This window comes from Ostrinia nubilalis, chromosome 4 (assembly GCF_963855985.1).
Source record: "Ostrinia nubilalis chromosome 4, ilOstNubi1.1, whole genome shotgun sequence".
Lineage (NCBI taxonomy): Eukaryota > Metazoa > Arthropoda > Insecta > Lepidoptera > Crambidae > Ostrinia > Ostrinia nubilalis.
Genome location: NC_087091.1, coordinates 15,487,468 through 15,513,213, shown reverse-complemented (window position 1 = coordinate 15,513,213; position 25,746 = coordinate 15,487,468). Strand labels below are relative to the sequence as shown.

Sequence of the window (25,746 nt, the reverse complement as noted above, 5' to 3'; positions counted from 1 at the left end):
AGATAGAAGAATCTTCTAGCCAAAAAGATGGCAGATGCAGCAGATGTTAAAGGATTTAAAACTGGAGTTCATATGACTCCTTGTAGACTTGAGTCTCTAGAGCGTCCCTTCCTCCACCATGCGTAAGAATGATTCAAAAATACTGTCTAAGGTCTGTAGCTAAAGGTCTAAGCTGCAAGATGGAAGAATCTTCTACCCAAAAAGATGGCAGATGCAGCAGATGTCAACGGATTTAAAACTGGAGTTCATATGACTCCTTGTAGACTTGAGTGTCTAGAGCGTCCCTTCCTCCACCATGCGTAAGAATGTTTCAAAAATACTGTCTAAGGTCTGTAGCTAAAGGTCTAAGCCGTAAGATAGAAGAATCTTATAGCCAAAAACATGGCAGATGCAGCAGATATCAACGGATTTAAAACTGGAGTTCATGTGTATCCTTGTAGTTTTGAGTCTCTAGAGCAGTGGTTCTTAACCTTTAAGTCATGAGGGACCAATTTACCAAATTTCTGTCTTGTCAGGGACCACCTCATAATCGGTCAAAACCAGTTTGACTGCAAAAATCAGTTAAAAGTGGTTTTGACCAAGGTGTGCAAGTGCACATCGTGGACCACTTGGAATGCCTCCAGGGACCACCAGTGGTCCGCGGACCACCGGTTAAGAACCACTGATCTAGAGCGTCCCTTCCTCCACCATGCGTAAGAATGTTTCAAAAATACTGTCTAAGGTCTGTAGCTAAAGGTCTAAGCTGCAAGATAAAATAATCTTCTAGCCGATAACTTTAAAACTATAATTTGAACGAATTTTGCTATTAGTGGACAAATTTCTGCTCACGATGGACTAATTATCTGCTATACTCTCGACTCTCTAAAGCACAACATTTATGAAAATTTTGCTGCGGTAATGCACTCCAGGTAACAGTGTGTGATGCTCATTGCTCATAGTGATTTTCGATACAGAGCCCCGTACATACGTTATACATAAATTATGGAAAGAAAACACCCAGATCAATACAAACAAATATGTATGCAATTTTAGTATGATATTTTTATTTATTAATAAACAAAAAGACTGAACAAAATTGATGCGTGTACTGATTATTGTAATTAACCACATGCAAAGCTTTGTGAATTGTAACAACTATAATTTATTATCCAAGCTCTAAATAATCGCTACTACGAGTAACTGATCATAAAATGTTTTTCCAATCGCTCAAGCTCCCTAGGATCTACCGATAGGTCGGGTGACGTAATCTTGAAATTCTTTTAGCCGCCGTGGAACTTCCGGAAGGTCGGGTGACGCCACGCCTCTTTGAACCGTGTTTACTTTGGCAGTTATATTCTATATTTATTCGATTCTAAAATATATTCCCAAAAATTTTGAAAGTTATTAAATTTTTTTAGCGTTAAGAGTCGCATCTCAAACTAATTTGAAAATTATAAATAACTTGAAAAAGTTCAATTCCCGCCTTAGGCAGTTCGATTTTTTCAAGTTATTCATAATTTTCAAATTTTGAAAGTTGTTTTAATTTGTATCACTTGGATATGATTTGTATTAGAAAGTGCTGTGAGTGTGACGCTTGAACGGAAGGAAGTCAACCTAACCTAACCAACTGCGTATTTCTAAACTGCGTATTTCTATACTGTGTAGCCGCGAGAGCTCTTTGGCGCGCTGTCTTCGGCGAAGTATTGCGCGCGCAGATTTTGACAGCGCGAAATACCTACTTTAGCAGAAATACCAAGCCTTAAGTACAGAAACCGTTAATCTACGCCTACTACATCCATTTGAGACGACAGATCATAATAGGTTATGACAAATAATTTGCAAAAAACTAAAGCCGATTTGCTGCATCAACTAAAATTTTGGTACTAAAAGTAGCTCGTATGCTCTTAAAGTTAAAAAATAATAACAAAGCACTGAAGTAAAACGTTATCAATAACAATGAGATAGAGCTAAAGGATAAAGCCATTCTACACTTAATAATAACTGCGCCAAAAAGGCAATAAACTTCGTTGCACCACAAAATGGGGCTCTAAAACCTAATGTCTAGATTGTCTGGTCAGTACACGCCACTATTAAATTTTAACAGGCCCTTTGATAAAGCTTAATGTTTCTCCTTTATTAAAGTGTAATGCAAGTGTGAACAACACCACCAAAGACACGGTAATAATATCATACAGTATTATAACTTCATATAAACCGACGAAACGCGAGCTTTCCTTCGAATTTCAAATATCGGGACGTGGTCGAAATCCAAAAGTTAGGGGTGTCGCGAATGTGCCGAACGGACGTCGATGGCCTAGTGTTGAAAACTGACTAAGGTGATTGAATTTGACTGACCGTCATTTACGATCTTTGTCAAAAACTAGTCATTAACTGTCAGAAATTGTCATTTTCAGTCAGTTTGATTTAAAATGAAATTTATATATTTTATAAAACCAGCTTATGCCAACGATTTCGCCCGCCTGAAATTAAAGTAACAGGTCATTATGTACCTACTCATTATGATTAGAAGATTCAAAATTATTTTAGTATATTTTTTTAAATTAAATCTACTAATCACAAAATAACACGCATTTTTATATCCTATTCCACTCACAAAGTATTTTGTTTGTATATAAAAAAAATTACAATCACAAAACTAGATAGAAATTCTAAGTAGACAGATGTAATTTTATTAGAATGGGAGCAGCCCTATCGCATGTTGTCATACCGTGACGTACCGCGGGGCCGTTGACATTTTTTTCAAAAATATGGCCGAGTTGGAATACTGTATAGATAGTATTACCGTGCCAAAGATGTCGTTACAACCTTTTTTGATGTTCGCGCAATGTCAAGTTTGGCGCCAAAATTGGCAGGTTACTCATCAACATGGCCGCCCGTGGCGACATCTTGAAATGGCGTCATGAATCATCGACTGCAGATTTTATAAATATGGAACGATCTACGGTTAAACTGGCTTACTCAAGGGCTATAATAACATTGTGGTGAACTCTATATTTACATTTAGATTGCATCGGCCGATTTTGAACACCATTTTCTATCGTGTGTAATAAACGTTGAGTCACAGTTTTTGAGGGCAGCAAATATAATCGATCTACTTTCAGTGACACTAAGTATTTAATTAATTACCCTCTTTGTTTTTTTTTTCGCGACCGTTATCTTAATTTGACACCACATGACAGGGCAATTAGGGGACCTGTTTTTGAATGTGAAATAAGTTTAAGGTTAATTTGTTTTTAAGAGTTATGACAGTGAGATTGTTCCGATTACCAACGGATGCAAGACTTGAAAGAATCGTCGACGTTTCTGATATTTATTGTATCCGCATATTAAATGCAAAGGGAGCAGTAATCGAGATGACCGTGATTGCCATATAAAGCAGTTTTTTCTTACTCAAGATTTCCTATGAAGAAACATGTTTGGTAGGTCAATCTTCCTTTTCAAACTTTTCTAGTTGCAAAAATACGCAATTTTAATTAAATATTACACAAATCTGATTAACATAATTATTAAGATCATTAGAGAAGCATAGTGACTACTGGTCTTTTCGCTAACGACTACTTTATGCTACTAATTTCTCATTCGCAACAAATCATGGTGAAGTAATAATAAACAATATCGAATAGATTATGGAATGTTAAGTTGTCTAGCTAGAGCAAGAGACCAGCATTCATTTGGATCTGCGCAAGCACTTGACGAAAGACATTGGTGATCTCATCTCAATCACCTGATGTGGTGCAGAGACAGAGAGGATCAATAAGCCACAAAACGCATGCTTGCCAGATCTTTAGTAGGCACATGATAGGTCTGTTAAAAGTTGATCTTTTTCGTGATTTATGTCTTTAATATTTTTATTAAAATTGTTACTCACTCTGGCGTGACTATGAAGAACCCTCGCGAGGTCTGGTAAATCTTCCTCTCCTGCATCAGCTGGGCCAAGGTATCGTACACCATCTCCTGGGAAGGCGTCTGCATCGACGGGAACTTGGCTGAGAGTGACGTCCTGATGCTCTCCAGGGTCGCCGATTGCCCCTGGAAGGAATGGGAGTGTAGGTATAAAGGGTGGAAACGTTAAGTGTGGTGGTTTCATTGTTAAGTGCTCTACACACTGAACTGACTTTAGGTGACGTAGTTTGGGTTTTGATGAAAATATAAGTACATCAAAATATATGGCGTTGACACTAAATTACCACTAAAATATACAGGATGTAAAAATCAAAATATTTTTTCATGCCCTTCAAACAAGAGACTTGCCTTTGCAGTATTGCACCCCTAAAAATGCAGCTCCTCGGTGCTTTATGCCTAAAGATACAACCTACTAGATTAGTGAGCATCTGTTTTCGTGGGTAGAGCACTTAACACCAGTATTTATCCCACACTTAACGTTTCCACCCTGTATTTATGATCTAGGGAAACTTTCAGAGACATTGTTAGATCTACACAGTAAACATCTTTACCTAAATGTTTGGTCTTATTATGGAGTAGGATTGAAATAAAGAAAACAACTGAAGTTCATAAGCAAAATAATATTCGAATTACAAACATTTTTCAGGTCAATTGGTCCATATCGAGACTTGAAATAACAGCCTATACTATAAAACTCAGAAAGGGATGCATTCGTTCAAAGAAGCTTTATACATAGTACCTACTAAAATAATAAAATATTTTTTTCAACAGCAAACTTATTCACTATCTTTAAAATAAATCATCTTAACCTTTTATTTGTTACGACGACCAACGTTACTCAAATATGATAACTATCTAAAAACATCTACTTATACTAATAAATTGACCAGGATGTCTTTATTGACAAACTCATGTCGACCTTCAACGATATTTGGGTGGCATTTAGCATTCAACATAGATTTATTTTTGATAAGAATCACATATTACAATAGATCTAGAGATGGCCATGGCCGCGCCTTAATTCTATGACTTAGAATTCGATCATGAATTATATTTTTTTAAAGCACGTAATTTATGTTAGTTTTTTTGCTACACAGTTGACACCACCACTAGATGAAGGTTGGACCATTGTGGAAACATTGGCTGAAATGATGATGTTGATAATGATGACAGCACCACAGAGTACCAAACCTCAATTGCTTTTGAATATTTAAAATTGATTTATCGCAAAATCCTCTGAGAAATCCACCATTTTGGTAGGTAAGAAATTTGTGCTTTCACTGTACCTACCTACTGATATTACTTTCCAACAAGTGGAAAACTTTGATTAATATACCTATTTCTCTGCCTTACATGAGTAAGAGATACTTACTATGACAGTTGACTCATCTTTATAACTAAACTTGTTTCTTAATTCACTCAATCACTCATGTTCCTTTTAGGCTTCTAGCATAAAAAATGTCAGATAACGAAAATCAATTCAACTCCAAGAATTCCGAAACCATTTGCCATTGAAATAAATTCGCAATATCATCAACAATTAGTCAAACTTCGCAAACGGAATGTCGCGATATTTAATAAATTCTACGGCATAATTAATCGCTCCGATCTTATCATAGAACATGGCCCATAAACTATCTCATCGACCTTCGGATTACTGGTACAGTCAGAGCCATATTATAGTTCGTGACACCAAAAGTGGCCAAAAAGTTGACAAGAGAACCTTTTTTTTATGTAGAACGAAGCGGGTTTTACTGCAATCATACCATGAGATGCAGTTTAGGATGGTACCTACATACCTACCCTGTAAGTGCCTATACACTCTCGCCTTAAAGTTTCTCTCCCCAAACCTATGTTAGGTTACCGTCCCCTAGCAACGCCATAGGCCGAGGTCCGAGCTGCACTTGGAGGCGCCCTTAGGCTCGTTGCTTAAATTTTGAGGTTGAGAGCCATCTACGCTCACCTATTGTCCGGTGAAGCTGAGAAAAGCTCATTCCGAAAAAAAATCTCGCCTTGAATAAAATTTGAATTGTAACAAAGCCATGTTGCGAACTTTTTGGCTACCTTAGCTGTCGAATTATTTGACGCTGACTATACTGTATTAATGAGTTTGCATTGTGCAAGTCTAAATTTATGGTGCGCGTAACTTGCCGGTGCGTGTTGCCGACTACCCTGATTTATGTGGGAGTTTCAACTTGGAAAATTGCTGAAATACTAGATTAAGTTAAGTCCTGGCTGTTTACAATTGCAAGACAAGAAAAAAGTTTACGAAATGTTGCCAGGATATAAATAAAACCTGGTGGGCGATGCAAAACTTTACGATAGATGTTTGCGAATCAGTTTGCGAATGCGCGAATGGTTCTCCGATTTAAAAAATATTTAATTTTAATTACGGAAAGATGTAATAAATCTAAAAGTTTGACACGCGAGTAGTATTATTTATCCATTAATTTGATTACAAGTAAGGTAATTATTAAACGCTAGGTATGCAAAAAATTCAAACTCAATATTCGATGAGCATAAATATCACGATGCTGCCATTTTAACGATTGGCCGACGAAACATAGATATGGAGATATCTATCTCCGAACACAGATTTTTACGAGACGAAAATACATTTGAAATCGATACTAGCAGCTAAAGATAAAGTTAATCGATTTCATTAGCAATGCAATGCAATGCAAACAGAAATGTGGAATTATAACGAGATTGATTTAGAACCGTTTGGATTTACGGGAATTCAGCCCACCTGCGCATTTAAGTTCCAATAATAGTGTTGTTTGGGTATCGATAAGTTCTATTACTGGCGTCAAAAGTTTGGATAGAGACGACTCTATGCTTTTGATACCTAGTAAGATACTTAGATAACAGTGTGCTTACCATAAGTTTACATTAGTAGGTGTGCTTGCTAGCGACTTTGCAAAAAAATATAACAGATTGTACAGCGCCCATAGCGGTTAATTTCAAGAACAAAATTCTCCGTAGATTTTGATGTTAGCGATAATGTTTGGCGATAAAGCTACAAAAGAAAAGAAAAATATATAAATTCTCCTGATAATCTCAGCAAAAGCTTATCTTTCCCACTAGTTCTATTTTATATTGCCAGTTAAAGATTAAAAAAGAAACGTTTTGACAAACCGCACTTGACAGTATCGGCAATAACCTATTGGCATATCGATAGTTTTTTTTTCATTATCAACTAGCCTCACTAGTTCACTTAACTTTGTTTTATTTAAACTATGCAGTTCATTATTAACTTTTTGCAACCGTTAAAATAGTTATTTATCTTAAATGGCGGTTAATATACTCAAATTTAGTCTAATCACATAATGATAGGTTTGGAATTGCTGTGTTTTATGGCTAACGTGCAACTTTTAGATGTTTATTTAATTTGAACAATTAACACTGGGGTTAGTACAGCGCGATGTGAGCGCGACGTTACCGCGACGCTACATAATGTCAATATACACACGCACGCTACCCACTTATGGCAGTCAATTGTTATTTCCAGAGTCCATTTTGGCCCGATCTAAAAAAACATTACTTTTTACAGAATGTGAATTTGGAGATAAATATAAAATTCCCGCAGTGCTTTACGCAACACATAAATTGAAGATTTGGGTCAAAACACCCTGCGCAGCGAAATGAATTGATGCAATGCGCGGCTCAGTGTTGTTCATCTCTAAAGATTCGGTTAAACCGATGCGATTAGCCTGCGGTCTGATCGCCATCGTCATCGCGCACGCCAGTTGATCGTGATGGTTCGGCTGAATCTTAATTTAAGCTCAAGTCGCGTTACAGTCATGCCAGTTGTATGCTGAACGCTTTAAATAAGATACCAAGATTATTATTGTGTCCATTCCTATTACTCTTGTACCTAATAGAGTGCATTTACCTGTCTACAACGTTCCGAACAAACAAGATTTTATGTCTCCGCCTTGATTGATACTTTGTAACTTAACCAGGCAATGCAATCAGTCAAATTCCTAAAGGCCTGAACAATGAACTGGTAATACTAATTACACACTTATCTGGGCCCATTATAACCTGGTTTCGTTTCCAGTCGCAGTATGCAAATTTCTTTCTGCCACATTCCGGCCCACATAAGGTATTTAGGCAGACTTGTCTGCGTGTTGCGATTGGGACACAGTATAGTTTCTAACAGTAAGCTTTTTGAGTAAACTTTATGAACTACATAATTATGTGGTAGTTGAAGGCTTTGTCCGAATTCCCATGGTTCTTACTACTATTAAGGCAATCGACGGAGCACCAGGGTTATTTTAGTGGGTATACTTCATCCTTCTGATGAGGTCATGAGGGGAGCTCCACATATCCTACCCTGTCCCCGCATGGTTCATACATTTTTCCCCGAAAAAAGGGGATCTGAAAACTTAAGCGAACCAGATTTATTTTATCTTGGTTTTATTTTTAATGCTTCCAGTTTCTTCTGCTTTTAATGGATTGTTGTAACCATTGAATCACTACCAGTATCAGGCTATAAGACGCCATTTTTTAATCATTTGGGTAGGAAAACGCCGTTTATGATTATTACCACGCTTAGTAATTTTCCGGCAAGGGATTTGTTGACAAAAACTTAAGTGGCGTACTTACTATTGTAATTTGATGCTTATTTTATTTTAATACAGCTGATTATCTGTACATAACAACAAAAACGTAATTATTCGTAACAATACCGGACCTTCTGACTCCATCGCAATATTGCAAGCATAGGGCTTGCAAAACACTTTGACAGCTTAGTACCTACGATACCGATTGTTTTTAATCGGTTTCGGCGAGACGATTCGATTCGGTCCAGATCGGATCAGTTGATACGATTTAAATGTCGAGGTATGATAATTGTTTTGTAATCGTTTTGTAATTCAGTTAGGTGAGTGTGACAAAATAGCGTAGAACTGTATTGATTTGTCACCATGGTCTCATTCGTAGACCTGTAACAGTGAGTTAGTCTAAAACTTTATTTACCAAAATCATGGCTTTTCTAATGTTGTAGAAATCTTTAGGGGATACTATTTTCTTGGAGTGCACAGCATAAGCACAGCAAACTGTTTAGTTACATATTATTTTTTTAATTTATTTTACAACAACTTTAAATTCGAACTCCTCCTTATATGTTCTTCTGATTAATTTCGTTGCGGGTCCAATGACAGTTTAACTTTCCCCCGGGACAAACTTGATCTTCATTGGTTGGGTTTTTATTGGCGGTCAAGCCAGTATCTTTCCCACCGCTGCAACTCCTGTGTGGACAGGATCTACACGGTGGGAAGGATAGGTGGGAATAGTCCCGATACAACAACTTCTTATTCCAACGCGCATTTCATTCAGACACGACGTATAAACTTTATGGTTTTATACCACAAAATAAAAAACAGGTTCACACTCCTGACCCGTGATATTCGCCACACTTCACGGTCAAGAGTCACGGTATGGTATAAGAGCGATCACGGCGAATATTGATGAACGTGTTTGGATGTTACCTAAGCCTTGCCAAACTAGTTAGACTAGTCTTTCTGATGAAAAAAGTTGGGATATGTAAGCTAGTTCTAGCGCTAGCGTTAAATATTGTTTTGATTATAATGAAAAAATAAGATCTGTGCTAAATCTCTTTTGACTCTTCTTTATTTACTACAGACTAGTTTCGATTATTATTATGTGAAAATATTAATTTATATGAAAGCCCCATAACTGTTGTATTGGTATATTTTTGTTGATCAGTTTAAATGTGCTTAATTCACTTCATGATGTTAATTGATAAAAGTAAGTTGCTAGTATGTTACTAGGTATATTGAGATTAATTTTAACGCGAGTTAAAGTTTCATATAATATTAAGTAGTGGCTACATACGAGATGACGACGTGATCTTTTATGATCCTATAATTGTGTTCACTGTGTATCGGCAGGTCAATTCTTTCACTGAGTGCCCAAGTAGGTACTAATTCCCCTATTATGTTATGTGTAAACCAAAAAGTAGTCCGGTCGTGACTTATAAATTAAAGAAAATGCATTGTTATTGACAAGTCATAGGCTTCGCACGATCGAGCTTCTAGCGTTATCCGACAAATATTTTGTGCCCAATATTATTGCACTAGCTGTGCCCGCGACTTCGTACGCGTGAAAATTGTTTGAATAATGTGTCCCGTTTTTGCAACATTTTTCTTTACTGCTCCTATTTGCTGTAGGGCAATGTTAAACAGCCTGAAGCCTTCCTCGATAAATGGGCTATCCAACACAAAAAGATTTTTTAAATCGGATCAGTGATTCCTGAGATTAGCGCGTTCAAACAAACAAACTCTTCAGCTTTTTAATATTAGTAAGTATAGATATTTTAGGGTTTTGTGAAGAAAAGCGTGTTTAATAACCAAGTGCTGTTATTTCGAGTATTTTTGAATGGGTGAAAGCAATCCGAGTGCATTTGTGATGCCATCTGAATCAATTGTTGCTTGGCCCGGTTCTCATGCACTGTTTTTGTTACTCTTACTTGATTGTATGATAAAATTTTAGGCTAATTAGAATGATGGTGCTCGTGTAATTACTTTTACCCAGTTCCGTGGCCTTTTTAGATCGGAAACAATACATTCCAGTTTCGGAATTGCCAAAAAATCTATCTGGAATTACCGTGTGTAATAGAGTCTGTATTAAAAGATAAAAGAAACTAAGAAATTGTCTCATCATTCTCAGGATGTCATCCTCATTGCTTTGATATCGCCCTTCATCATCATCATCATTCAGCCACAGGACGTCCACTACTGAACATAGCTAGGCCTCCCCCAATGATGTCCACATCGTCCGGTTGTTCCTCAATACCACAAATAAAGGTACACGTTCCTGTCTGTTCGATATCTTCAAAATTTAGACCACAATACCTGTACACATTAATGTTCCTTATTACCTGTGACGTAAGGTCCATGATGCAGTCGCACAGCGCCTCGGGGAGCGGCGTGAACTGACCCTGGTAGGCGGGCGTCACTATGCAGTCTTCGATGTCACCTGGAACAACGAGAAAATCATTATTAGTATGAGTTTTGTGCTCAATTGTAGAGGAAAATTCTTTAAATTAACCTTGTATTGGCTAATGCTAAGTAAAACAAATTGGTTGATGTTGATGTATACGTTTATTTATACGTGAATAGGTACGAAAGTTTTAACTTCTATAACGGTCTTGACTTACTTGACTTATGGTCCTATGTCCCCTAGATGGGGCAGAGGGCGTCCACAACAGTCGTATATAACGGTATGTCAAAATAATTGTTACTTGACCAACATTATCTGGCTGTTGAACTTTAATGATACGTGTTTTATTTAAACTCGTATGTAACTTATTTTTAGTCTAACACTGAGCTAAATTAACTTTATTCTATTAAAAAGTTACTGAACTTCTAGCAAAAAATTCTTTCAGTACCTATTAAAGCATAAGGAAAGCTCAAAAGTAAGCTGCTGTTCAAATCTTATCCAATTTAGTATGCAAAACAAAAAAGAACTTCCCACAGACTGCATACTAAAAAATCTAGACTGCAGGTGTTTAAAGAACCAGCCAGTCTGGAAATTAGCCACAGTTTAAGTGTCCCGCACGTGTCCCGACTCCCAAGTAGGAGTAGGTGGTATGTGGATGCAACGGGAGCTTCGTCCAGGGAGGTACGTGCCCATAAATTGCTGGCATAATGCAGTCTACCCCAAGGGAGACAGTTGGACGACATCCAATACTGTGTGTGGTCCAAGTTGGGAGGTGCAGAGAGAGAACAAACACGTAGGTCTATAACAGCGTTTTTTAAACTGTTGTGAGTCATAAGGAAGACAATCAAAGGTCTAAACGAGTGATTTCCAACCTGTGACGACCGACTCACGGCAAACAGTCTTCAGAAGATTGTAGTGACTTTAAAAATTTAAGTACTAGGTACCTGGTCATGTACCTTATAGAGATCATGCCCTGAAAATTGGCTTTTGATCTTATGAAAAAAAGAGGAGGTAAGCAAAATAATATTCCATAAAATAGTTGAACCGTTTTTAAGCAGTTGTAAGAGAATAAGCACGAAAAGTTCTGACAGTCTAGTGGCGGTCCTTGTTTGAGCCATTAAAAGCATTCCGTTTTTAGCGACGCATAGTTTTTACTTTTTATCTAAGTTGTTACCAATGATTTTAAAAAAATCTAGAATTAGGTGTGGTTTTAATGGTGTGATCTTTTATGCGATGAGTTCTAATATCTTCTATGTTTTGTATATGTATTAGTTCCTATAATCGCTGCCGCTTATGCCTTGTCGCGGTCAAGGTGCGGATGGTTGCGAGCGGATTTCAAGCGGTATTACCATAATGTCCGCGATGATTCAGTTAGAGCGATGACTCTCATCTGCCGAGAGTTATGAGATAACTTACTGGATATTTTTGGTTTTAATTTCTTTGATAAACGGTTTTTAACGCCACTTCTGTGTGGGACATCTGTGGGCTGCGTATGAGTTTACATCAAACGTCCTCTAGTGACCGCGTTAAAAAATATATGAAAATTTTAGTTCTCGAAAGTTTCCGCTAGGGGCGCTCTACAATACTAAGCCCTCTGGTTTCATTCATGTAATAAGTCTGTCTGAATCGAGGTTCTGGGGCTAACGGAATTTAGATTAATGAATGGTTAATTATATTAAATAGAATAACTGATTGCGGTCTTGTATTCAATTATAAAAAGAGTTCAATAGTAACTAGTAGAACGTCGCGGGTCTTGTACTTAATCAATTTAATTAGTGGCCATGACAATAATTAAATTTGTATTAATCATTGACTTTAATCCCTCCAGCCATAACAGTTCAATTTCCCTGCAATTTGCTTTGAGGGAACCATGTTTAGTCGGTAATAACAATTTAATTAGAATTACGGTTTTTAGGTTATTCCGTAAATGAAAAACATTTGAAAGATAATATTAATAATTTCCATTAACGGCATGAAACGGCTTGCTGTGTCTTTGTCTATTTCGGGATAACACATTTATCGAGATGGTGAGAGGACACTAAACTTGATTCTAACGATCGCTTCGAAGTTCTTGCTCAATTTTTATATGGGGACGGATGTCCCTTTTCGTTTACCAATCAAATATAGAGATAGAAAATACATTATCGTCAGTGAAGTTCTAACAGTACGTAAGTCAAAAATGTGCATTTTACAGAAGATTGGTCAGAAAAAAGCACGCGGTCTATCTTCATCCAATGGCACCAAAATGTTAAAACTGACAAAAAAATACTGTTACTTCTAACGTCATTTCAACTGGACATCTCAAACTGAATGAATCCAAACCGTGCTCTAAAAACAACAGCTTCCATGAAACTGGCTAGGTTGTAATTGTTCGCTTATCGTAGAGTGCAGACGTCTCAGCCGGCTGCTCGAAAACAATGGCTGGTCTAATGAATGAGCTGGATAGTTTTATCTAGGTTTATAACTGGGCTAGTTCATTGATAAATTTTGAATAGCCGATGTGAAAATTTCCTTTAATAACAACAAAAAGTTTATGGAGTGGCATTGGGTATAGTTGTCTACCGGAGTAGAGTGACTGTGACAGACGACTGGTATAAGTCGACTTAAATGTATTTTGTCGAGAGCATAAAACTCAAAATATTTATTGGAAAATAATAACTGTTAGAAGGACATACAATTGAACCAAGCTAAGAACTGGGACCAGCAAAAGGCCTCAATCATACCTAATGTTAATAGAGATGGATGGATTCTAGGGTTTAGTTGTTTTTTATTCAAGTTTAAGCAGTTACTACCTTTCTCTAAAAATAGGTACTTACACAGATATGTTTATAAAAAAATAACAAACAGGTGTTATAAAATCAATGTAATCGAACCCCACTTTTGCAATGTCACCTCATCATTTTAATTCATAATCTATTTATACCTTCGTGCCTTTCTGATTACTTGCGCCGTTTCTATTTACGTTATCGCTATGTCACGTGACTTAGCGTTTTTATTTGCCTACGAAATCAGCCGTGGAGCTAATGAGTTGTGAACATAGTTTAGATGCGCAAGAGCATCTATCGGGAAGCACGTACTTCGCCTAATGGAAGGATGTTGAATATTCAATACTTATGTTTGTCTGTTTTAAGATAACAATGCTAAATTAGCATTACATAAGTACCGTAGAAGAAGTTAGGATAATAAATTCAATAGTTTAGGAGTCATTAACATTCTATCAACTTTGTTGTCTTCACATTTAATTTATTTGTTAATAATTAATTATTGAGAATTTTCTGCTAAGATATTGCGATTGCGGTCAAATACCTGCAGAACAAGCACAAGAAAAAAGATATTTATCAATAAGAGAGAAAACGAGAACCTAGAAAACCAAAAACTAAGGTAGAGTTTTGAAGCTAAAAAACGATTCCATAGAGCGGTGTTTTTTTTTTTTTTTTTTTAATGTGATAGGAGGCAAACGAGCAGACGGATCACCTGATGGTAAGTGATTACCGTCGCCCATAGACACCCGCAGACCCAGGGGCGTTACAGGTGCGTTGCCGGCCTTTAAGATAAAGATACGCTCTCCTCTGATATTCTGAAAAACTGAAAAAACACCCAAAGGTTTAACAGAAATATGTGGGTACTACTGAAAATGTCTAACTACTACCTACTGAAGTTTCTTCCGGGACAAACTTTAATTTCACTGGTTGGGTTTTTATTGGTGGTCAAGCTGTAGATGCTGGCTACACAGGAGTTGCAGCGGTGGGAAAGAGAGGTGGGAATAGTCCCGTTTACCAACTGATGATAGGTCCGCTAAGCGTCAGTTAAAAACTTAGTGAGCTTTTAGCAGCCACAGTGATCAGTATTACATAATTAAGTCAGCAGTCAAGTAGTTTCTCGTAACGTTGCCTATGTAGGAACAGCGTTTATCGTTGAGCTTTCGGCGTGTTGACAGACAGACTAACGAGCCCGCTGTAGTATCTCGTCTTTATGTTCTAACCCTTTTAGGGCTGGCAATTACTGAAATATATCCTGCAATATAATGAAAATGAATCACCATCATCATCATCATCATTTCAGCCACAGGACGTCCTCTGCTGAACATAGACCTCCCCCAATGACTTCCACATCGCACGGTTGGTAGCGGCCTGCATCCAGCACCTTCCTGCTACGTTTATCAGGTCCTCGGTCCACCTTGTGGGTGGACGTCCCACGCTGCGTTTTCCGGTACGCGGCCTCCATTCCAGAACCTTGTTGCCCCATCGGCCGTCATGAATGAATGTGTCAATTCAAAAATTATAGAAAGGGAAAACCGTTAGGAGTGAGCTTATTATCTGATTAAACCCAGTTTTGATTAGCACGCGGCTAGTTTGTCGCTTTTTTAGGGTTCCGTAGTTCTGACAAGGAACTCTTCATCATTTCAGACATAGGACGTCCACTGCTGAACATTATTATTATTATAAACAACCCTTTTTATTTAAATAAAATCGATTTGTTTTATCTGGACTGAATTTATATCATGGAATGCCGTAAAATTGTGTTTTATTGCCTGCCTCTATAAATATTTCTTTACTTCTCTTTTTCTTCTTCTCTAATTTTGTTTTAAGAAGTCTGAAATCTTTGTCCTTATCTCTGGTTAAATTAAAACCCCTTTTCTCACGGTAAAACAAAAACGTAGGCGTTTACTGTCTCTTAATGTTCAATCGTTAAGTCGGCAACCCTGTGTCTTCTCTTCCGCTATATTGTAATTTTATTAGTGTAATGTCACAGTTTTATAATGGTTTTACTCGCAAACTAGCCGGTTAATTTGTAAACACATAAAGTTTGTAATCGGTGGATTGTGCTTTTCCTTATTAAGTAATAAGGTATTGAGGTCCTTGCGAAGAAATATTGCATTCCAATGCATTTGAAATGAGTAACTATACTTACTTTTGTTTATGAAAGAAGAATGCAGATTTTGAATTTGATGATATCCGGCAATAAATGAGGCAAATGTTGCTCAACACTTACCTACATGAGTGATGTTCGTCTCAATAAGTTAGAGTCGGTTAGACACTTCAGTAGGTAGGTATGTTGTACTACATTATTGGACATCTGAAAATAGTTATCCACACAGTTGGATATTTTAAATAGAGGGTGAATGGTAAAGTGAAAAAATTGAAATTGAAAAGAAATATTGCATGTTCAGGTCAAGTCCTACTCTTAAAAGGCTCTACATACTAACAAACGATCTTTACACACTATTTTAACTACGACGCACGGCCTAAAAAGTACCAATATTTGCAGTTCATCATATTTAGCGTTATAAAATTATTTTTTCGCAATCTAGCGTTACAATGTCCCAGGAAACAATAGCACGCCGTAGGGCAGTCTTGACCTGCACTGGCCCACGGCCTAATTGAGCCCGAGTGCTCTACATCCATTGTCTCAAGTGTACAACTACCCTCAATTCAATTGAGGCGATTCAGCAACTTTTTAAAAGCTTAGGAGCGTTGAATGGTCTTTAGTTCGGTTAAGGGTGCATTTTGGGAGAGTAAAATTGTGTTTGAATATTGTTTATGGTAGTATGGAATTAAGTAAAGCTTTATAGGACATTGCCATGTAGTGTTACTATTTAATGTTCTGTGGTAATTGGCCCCGGAACAACCTTAATATGTAAGTATGCCTTGTCCGCACCAATTGTACAAAGTATGCAATTTTATTAGAATCCAATGTTATTAAACATACCTTGTTGAACATGTCAGAAACACTTTTTTGGATTACAATCTAGATTAAAACTGTATTTATTGTTGGTTGTAAATGTACCTTGTTGATTGTACTCTGTATGTGTTTTTTGTACAAATAAAATAAAATAAAATAAATATATATAATTTAAAAATAATTAATTACAATTTCTTATAAATAGCGTAACGTCGCCTTACTAGAAGTATTACTAATATTATAAATGCGAAAGTTTGGATGTTTGGATGTCTGGATGTTCGTTACTCTTTCACGCAAAAACTACTGAACGGATTTTGATGAAACTTTACAGTATCATTGTTTCTAACCCAGAATAACATATAGGCTATAATTTATGACGATCTGTGACAAACGAAATTTCACGCGGGTGAAGCCGCAGGCAAAAGCTAGTTTTCAATAATTTTCTGAGCAATTATCTCAATTCGGCACAGTATAGCCACGTGGTACACTTTTCATTGAAAAAACCTTATTGCAGCGGAATTACGTTGTAGCATTTGTGTGCTTGTGACTGTACATACGACTAGAAGTATGTTCAAAGCATATAAGTTTAACCACTTAAATATGATGGCTACCATAATGCGTGCCCCAAATGCGTGAACATGCGTTTCAAGTTATGGAAATGCCAAGGACAGTACAATACTGTTTTGTACACAATACAAGCTAACACTGTAGGTCTTATGCTGTTGTAATAGGGTTCAGTTTCCTACAAAAATGTTTCTGATGAGCTTTTGTTTTTACCTACCGCAAAACATCGTTTGACAACCACACGTTGTACAAAGTTCGATTTATTTTCGCTGGAAAATGCGTCTTGGGTCAGTGGCACAAGGTGCAACAAAAGATGCTGATTAGGGTTGCCAAATATGGTAATTAGCAAATATTTTCTTTGGCATAATGAATGAGATGAAAGTAAAGACAGTAGCTGTGTCTCACTCAAAGTAGCAGATTTTTTATTAGTTTGTTGTACAATATTTCTGTAATAATTCGGGGATTTTCCATCCCTTGCTTTAGGTTTTTGTTAATTTATTCAGTATTGTACTTTTATGGAGTACCTACTTAGTTAAACTAAGGTAGCCTAACAAAACCATGAAAATGGTTTTTATCCACAACGAGGAAGCTCTTGGACTACATTTCACCTGATGGAAAATGATAATCAAAATGATCATCAGGGCCGATGGTGGAAGCGAAGCTTCATTTGATTGATTGATTACAAATAATATTTTTCGTTCGTGTACACTAATCGCATACTTACAGACTAGTATTTACTTGTCTAACTAAGCCAATAAATTACAATTATGAGCATAGAGCCACTGCTCTACCCTCCTGTGCTTAAAATTGCTACTCACAACCCTGTATTAAGTCGCCGACTGTACACTTACGGACAATTTAACAGTCCCCAATTTGCAAGAATGCAGGTAGGTGTCGGTTGCCATAGAGCTCGTGGCGTGTGGGATGAACGAGCACGCTAAAGGCTGGAATAAGGGTGTATGCACTTATTTTAGAATTTATTCTGATTTTTAAAGTTCACGAGTATTTTACAAGTAGAGGGTATTGGGGTAAATTACGAAGTTTTGAATATGAGATCGTTTAAAAAAGCACTCCTAATGCTGGTTTAAGGCCTCCCCTAAGGATTTCCACAACGATCGGTCCTGACTCCTGCGCTGCCCATATCCAGGTGTTTTCCACGCCACACGATCTTGACTAGATCGTCAATCTACCGAGTGATTGATATAAAGTTGGTTATTGACTTAGCTTCTTTAAGGGCTAATGATTAAAAAAGTTACATCGAAAATTTATCATCATAATATGCCTTTACAAAAGAAGCGACGTCTAAGAAGATGACCATAAACTCACTTGTCAAACGATGGCAATCAGCAATCATAAACAAGTATGAGCACACCTTTAGATCATTGATAGAGCCGACCGGGTACTGCCATGTCATTGTTTCGTTTTATTTAACGACATCTCGACGTGGGAAGCAAGATGTCTCGTAAATATCTCGATTTACAGCCGCAGGTCAGAAACAGTAAAGTCTGTGTAAAGTGCTGGTTTTAGTGTTCCGTAGGTATTAAGCTATACGTGTATTTTAGACCCACTATTTTAGGTGGATGATTTGGGATAAGGTGATGTGGTTTTACTTGACATACCTACATTTTAGTATACTTTCCTGCCAACACATGGTGTGAACATTAATATATGTATTTGCTTATACAATCCAAAATGTTGTAACAACAATATTAAAGTAAAATCATAGTGCATAAGAATGTGTCAGTAAATTAATATGGAATATAAAATCCACCGGTTCATTATAAAGGAAATACCGACTTTATCAAACAAGTAATTTCAGCGAATGGAAAAATCCGACATTAACATAATACAGATTATATAACCACATTGTAACGGTCACCGAACCTCTCCAAGGTACACTAAAAGTGGCAAATTTTTACGAGTCTCCTTTTTTGTGACCGCAACTGTAAACCTTGTCATTCAGTCTTTAGTACGGGACAAATTGCTTATTGCTATGCTGATATGGCGACAAATGATTTAACAAGGCGCATTTGGCGTTATGTAAATGAGTTAACAATGGCGGAACGATTTGAGCCTAATTTGAAGGTTTGTTTTTCAGAAAACATCAGTAGTACCTACTTACATAAGCATATTAAAAGTAATCATAACAACACATATTTCTTTCACGGCCTTCTCAATAATATCTTTTGCTCCAATTTATGTGACTGCGATGAATTTGAGTCAATGTTAATTTAAGTTTTCTGTTACTTAAACAATAAATCTGTCAAAAATAATAACGTAAGTCACATTGATAATATCAGTAAATTGACTTGTTTTTACCGAAATTAATGCCACTTTGGTATTCACTGCAATGATCTGTCTCAAAAAATGCAATAAAATATTGTAAAAAAATATTGCAACAAACTCAGGGCAACGTGCCAAGGCCTGCATGAATGATATGCCGATATTAATGGTACACAAATGAATTATTGTTGTTATTAACGCAATAATTGCATTAATGATCAAACATGACAATTTGCAACGTGCGCACAGCAGTAGTGCTGCGAGCTTATCGATAAAATTCACTTTATCGAGAGTCGCAAAGACTTCAAAACTTGTGCTATGATTATGTTTTTTTTTTTCAAGATTACATGATCCTTATCGGAAGTAGAGGTGGGCGCCGATATACAATTGGCCGGCGGCGGCGCGCCGACTTTTTGACCTCGGCGGCGGCGGCGTCGGCGGCGTGACCTTGTTTGACCTTTGTTAATTAGGTTTTTTTTTCTAAAATCTGCTATTTTAGTATCTGTCGTCAAGATTAATCAGGTGATTTGCAGTTGGTTGGGGTTTGATTGAGCCACTAGAGCAGTGGTTTACCCTAGTAAATTAGCTCTCTTGATCATAGATACTTTGATATTTGGATAGCGGGTTTGGCTGAGATCACGTTCTCGTGTATTTCCTAAAGGCGAGCGTACCAATGTGCCGATAAACTGTATCTTTGAACATGTATTTTTGAGCTCTTTGGAGGCACGTAGTTAATGTTGGATTAGCTGACTGTCGGTGGAATACCAATTCAGTTCTGTTTTATTTATATTTAAAGTCTTTCTATGTTATCCTACGGTCTAGGATATTAATGCAAGTACTCCAGCTCTGCAGCTAAAAAGAGAAGATTTTGTCACCGAGTTTGATTTAAAACTGTCTGTCACTGAAATAAGAATCCATCAGCAGGTAGTAGAAGTGTGCTAGAATGTACTTTTTAATTTCATAGAGCAGTCCTTTATGATAAACCCATCGGAAGCCGCAGCGAAAGCAGACGTACAGGATTCTTTCTTTTCCAAACATTGTACTGATTATGGTTGGTATGGTTTCTGCCAAAATTTATGGTCGGGTATACTATATTACATGGGTCATACTTAGGCAAGGGAATAAACGAGCAAGAATGATCCTTTTCCATAATTTTGACAACACAAATTTCAGATTAATTGAGCTATAAGAGAATCCGTTAGGCGACTTGCCAGCCTTATGGATCATTTCCAAAGTTAAGAGACTTGCGAGGTTCTCACTCAGTGTGGTTATTGTCAAGACCATGGACTGCATGGTGATCAGATCAAATGCAAGTGCTTTACGATGGTCCATTTTTGCTATTTCTTTAGTTTAGCCATCTTAGCGTTAGTTCTTTCGTTTCAGCCGAAAGACGTCCTGCGCCGCTCGCATCCAGGCACTTCCTGCGACCTTCCCCAAATCGTCGGTCCACCTAGTGGGAGGCCTGCCCACGATACGTCTTCCGGCTCGTGGTGGCCACTCAAGAACTTTACTGCCCCAGCGGCCATCAGCTCTACGAGATATGTGCCCCGCCACTGCCACTTGATTTTAGCGATTCTGTGGGCTATGTCAGTCACTTAGTCCTCCTGCGTCTTTCGTCCTCAATTAGTGTAGTAGGAATCAATCTTCTACTTTGAACTTGAGCAGGGTAAGCGGAAACATGACGGTCAACTCCTCAGATGGTCAAGTACAAAGATGTCCAGAAGCAGCATACGAAAAGATGCAAAATGGGCCCTCTCAAATGACAATGGAAAGGTTTGGCAGCACAGCACCTAGAATGGCGGGATATTGTGTTGTGTAGAGGCGAGTCGAATTCAAGGAGCAGCGCACAACTGAACTCGACGCAAAACGCGATGATGTAAATCCCGTCAATCTGCCGCCATTCACTATAATAATGTTGGCGGCGGGTAATAACTCAATGTGCGAGAAGTTTTCCGCGAAGATCGGCTAGATAAGCCATCTTCGGGCGCACCAGCGCCGCTAAGACAGCTAAGTTGAAGTGGTCACCATGACCGAAATCGGTCGGATGAATCATCATCATCAGTAGGAATCAAAGGCAGGCATAGGTGCAAGTCTCTGATCAAGTCCGGTTTGTCATGTAGCAAAGGTCTGAGATTTTTCTTGTCAGTTCGCACTCATGTATTATCGGACCTAATAAGCGGAGAACACTTTGAGGGAGGTACTTTGTTGCCTTCCAGAGGTTGTGGTTCCCATTTGTATTCCGAGACATATTTGCCAATCTCTGTGTGAGTGATTCGCTTAAAATATAGTCCAATAGTGTAAATTGTCTGCCAGACGAAGGCGAGGATTTTTTTCTTGACAGCAAGAGGGACCGGCACCTCTCGCGATCAATTATTTACTAGACCAAGCAGCAACTTGAATAATGTACTTGATTAACTGTTAATATAGTTAGTATTAAGTTATTCAATCAATTTATTAGTATATCAACGGCATTAAGTTCGCCTTGTGTACCAATTTATATGGCATTAAAGAATAAATATTATAGTTCTTTTGTTATATAATGGTTTACTGATGGGTCAAAAATGGCTTTTGCGTGTATGGAGAGCAGCCGAAGCTTAGGCTATCTCAAAGCCTGGGTAAACTTGCCTCTATCTTTCAGGCAGAAGTCTACGTCATTATTGAATGTGCGGAAGTTAACCTGCGAAAAAATTATGCCAACCACATAATTTACATTAACTCAGACAGTCAGGCCGCGCTGATGGCCTTAAACTGCAACTTAATCACCTCAAAGTTGGTAGAAAACTGCATGAGTCGACTGAATACCCTAGAAGAACGTAACAGAGTAACGCTGAGATGGGTTCCAGGTCATGCGGGAATCGTGGCAATGAAAATGCCGACGAACTGGCCAGAGCGGGAGCGGAGGGAACACAATATGGTCCAGAACCCTTTTGTGGCATTCCCAAAAGTCTCGCTCGAATGACCCTGGAGAACATCTATTCAAACAAATCCTTTAAGGCATGGTCAGACACGCACTCATTCCAAAGCGCTCATAAAAGCGTATGACCGAAAATGCTCTAAGCAGATCATAGGACTGAGTAGGATCAAAATGCGCATCTTAGTTCGAGCCCTCACTGGACTCTGCAGCTTAAACAAGCACTTGTCCACTATGGGACTGTCCGAATCAAGAACGCGCAGGATGTGCCAAGAGACAGATGAAAGGCCACTACACATTCTCACGGCTGCAGACCTTTGATGCGCAAGCGGAGCTTACACCTGGGCAAACACATCCTAAGCCCACAAGATGTAAAACATATCGCCCCCCAAAAGATACTGCAATTCCTAATGGATGCAGGACTCGGAGACGTACTTTAAGGAAAATAGCGGCGATCACAATAGATTGGTACCGGTCGCAGTGATACTAGGACTTTATTTAAACTAGAATAGCCGCTCAACTCAATAAAAAAATGGTTCTCCTGCGTTCGAAACACAAAGTAGTACAGTATAGGAGAGGAATAAATTGCAAATAGTTGGTATAGTATCAGTATCGGCGCGCCGACAGCTGGTCGTCGGCGGCGGCGGCGTGAAAAAATTCGCGGCGGCGGCGGCGCGCCGGCGTGGCGCCCACCTCTAATCGGAAGTGCTAAATTTGAAGCCCTATTAATATTATATGCACGTATCATACCTATTTATATTAATTAATCAACTAAATTGGTAAGGAAGTCTATCGTATTTTCTCACATTACTTGGTTCCTGCTGGTAAGTGACTTACCGTGTCGCCAACTGGCGATAAATATCGATATATTTAGGAATTAAAACTCTATGTCAGATGAGCCTAAAAGTATCGAGTGGTCGATAGAGATATTTTCGCAGCCCTTGACCGCAACTAAAGTTTGATTAGTCGGCTTGATGATTGATTTTTGATTGTAGTCATTAATCAATATCATAACTTACATTTAATCGTATATTTCGTTAGAAATCTTTCGATATATTAAGGGCATTGCAGCGTAATGTCTAAGTATACAGTGTAACGGTAATTTATTTATTATACGAGTATCCTCTGGAGAAAGGGGCAAGGTCAAATATGTTGAAATTTATTTGAATATTTTAATATACAGGAGTTTTGACTTTAAAAGCATATCTCTATTTATCTAAGAATATATTGAAATACGTAGGAACTTTAAAATTAAATCTTTCGGCCTTTTGACTAAGAACGAAGGAAGTCGTTAGCTAAAATAAATAGATAAGTAGGTACTACAAATATTAGCAAAAACTTGTCCCATGTGAAATTATTTTTTGTTGCAATGTTGGCAACAGGTACACATTTTCCAAAATCATTCATTCGATTGCTGGTTAGATCAGATTTCTTTCATTTATGCAGTTGTCGTTAGAAATTTCGCAGAAAATTGGACTAAATCTTATTCAAATTGGTTCCTCGCTTTTTTTTTTAAGATTATTAGTAAGTAATTTGTTATTACACAAATTACTAATACTTCCGTTAGCCCCTTGTACTAAGCTAAATATGCTTGTTATCACGAGTGAGCGCACCACAATAGTCGAGCGGCGGCGGGGACCGAACCCGCGTTCCCCGGATCTCGAGTCGGCCAGTCCGACCCCTTCACCGTTCGCCTATCGTGGCTTTGTTTGAGAGTTTCAGATGTAGTCAACCACGCAATATCTTTAAATTAAACCTACATAGGTATCGTTAAAATTTACTGCATTGAGCATGCATGAATGACTTTTATGAGTAGGTTTTACCTTTCCAAAACCGAAGGTGTCCAATTTATTTGCACGTAAGTGTAATAACTTTGGTTGTTTTATTACACCGAAAGTTAAGTTTAGTTAAACCCACAGTGGTTACAATAAACTGCATAAATAATCGTTTGTCGGTGTTGTTAGATACTAGTGTAGGTTAAGCAGTAGGCAGCTCCTGATTTATGTGTGAACATGAATTATAGTGATTCGTACAATCACTAAGATAAATTGTTGTTGTGATTATTGTAATGTTTATGAGAGCGCTGTTTGTATATGGAAATAAGCTTTACTCTTTTACTTAAAAGTTAGTTTGATGCTTAACTCAAACTCAATGTTTTAATAACTATAAGGTCTAAAAATACTCGTACCTATATTGAACTCGCGATTTAAAGACATACAAAATGAGTAGGGAAAAGATACAACTGTCTAACATAGAACCTCCACCATTTTTGAAGGCTGATAAAAATCGGTAACTGGAAGAAGAATCAAATCAAATAAAGGAGTAGTAAAAATAACCTTTACTTCTATGATCTGAGCTACTGCTCAGCGTTACTACGCAAAAATGTAGTTATAGATTCAAGAATAACGCAAGGCAAAAAAAGATTACTAATTACGTTTTAGCTGCGAAGTGTCTTTGTTATAACGACTTATAGCAAATTCTAGCATAATTACGAGTACCTAAGTTATATTTTAAAAAAATACTCGAATACAATAAGTCCCCCTACCGCACTTAACACTAATCACATTGGAATCTTCACACGAAAGTGCATTAAATCAAATGCAGACTTAATGCATTTACTTTAGCTAGTGCAGTTTGTTCTGCAAATGGAGTTTATTCGCCGAGTAGAGTCGTCATGCGATGGCATAACTTAGTTTAATTTATTATTTGCTTAGGAAATTAAATACATAAACATAAAACAAAGTTTTTGTTGTAAAGGACAATGTTCGTTCTCCATACATTGTTCGCCTAAGAACCAACATTTTTGACATATTACTACCCGAAAGCGAAATAATACGATTCTGTGTGTAAGAACAATGATTCCTGATGGACACTTGCCATAAAATTAATGATTAAGAATATTAAATCACAGCGATTTTATAATATCGCACCTTCGGTAGAACAAGGGCACAATTGCACTTTTTGCAATTTTACAGGAGAGCTATTAATTATTAGCTACACATTTTTAAAGTATTTCTGCATACTTAACTCATTTTTGCAATTTTTGACAATTGTGCCCTTGTTCTACCGAAGGTGCGATATGTCGTTTATGACAACATGGCGTCTAATGTATTAAGTGAATGTATGAACACCGATTCGCGAAAAATGTTTTGTATTGTCGTCACGCCGAGTCGCAGCCAAATAGTATAAAATAATAGAACAAGTTTTAGAAATACAACTCGGCATTCCACTTTTATAATATGCCCACATATTGCACGTAAATAATACAACATGAATCGTAGGTTGTTTCCACCCTTGTCATCTGACACATGAAATAAACTCCTATTGTATTATAGATATCGAAGCCGAATCGTATATAATAATAGAATGGGTTTTGGAGATCACTCGGGGTTCCACTTTTATAAAATACCTACATATTGCATAAAAATAACACG

At 37.5% G+C, this 25,746-nt stretch overlaps 1 protein-coding gene across 1 annotated transcript in view; it reads right to left on the bottom strand.

The window, feature by feature from the left end:
- Window positions 1-25,746, bottom strand: part of LOC135071241 (uncharacterized) — a 254,495-nt gene that overhangs the window by 45,606 nt on the left and 183,143 nt on the right. Inside the window, exons 4-5 of the mRNA XM_063965027.1 lie at window positions 10,811-10,908; window positions 3,869-4,029 (exon numbers count right to left, since the gene is read on the bottom strand). Coding sequence (XP_063821097.1) covers window positions 3,869-4,029; window positions 10,811-10,908 — 259 coding nt within the window. The remainder of the gene's footprint in view (window positions 1-3,868; window positions 4,030-10,810; window positions 10,909-25,746) is intronic.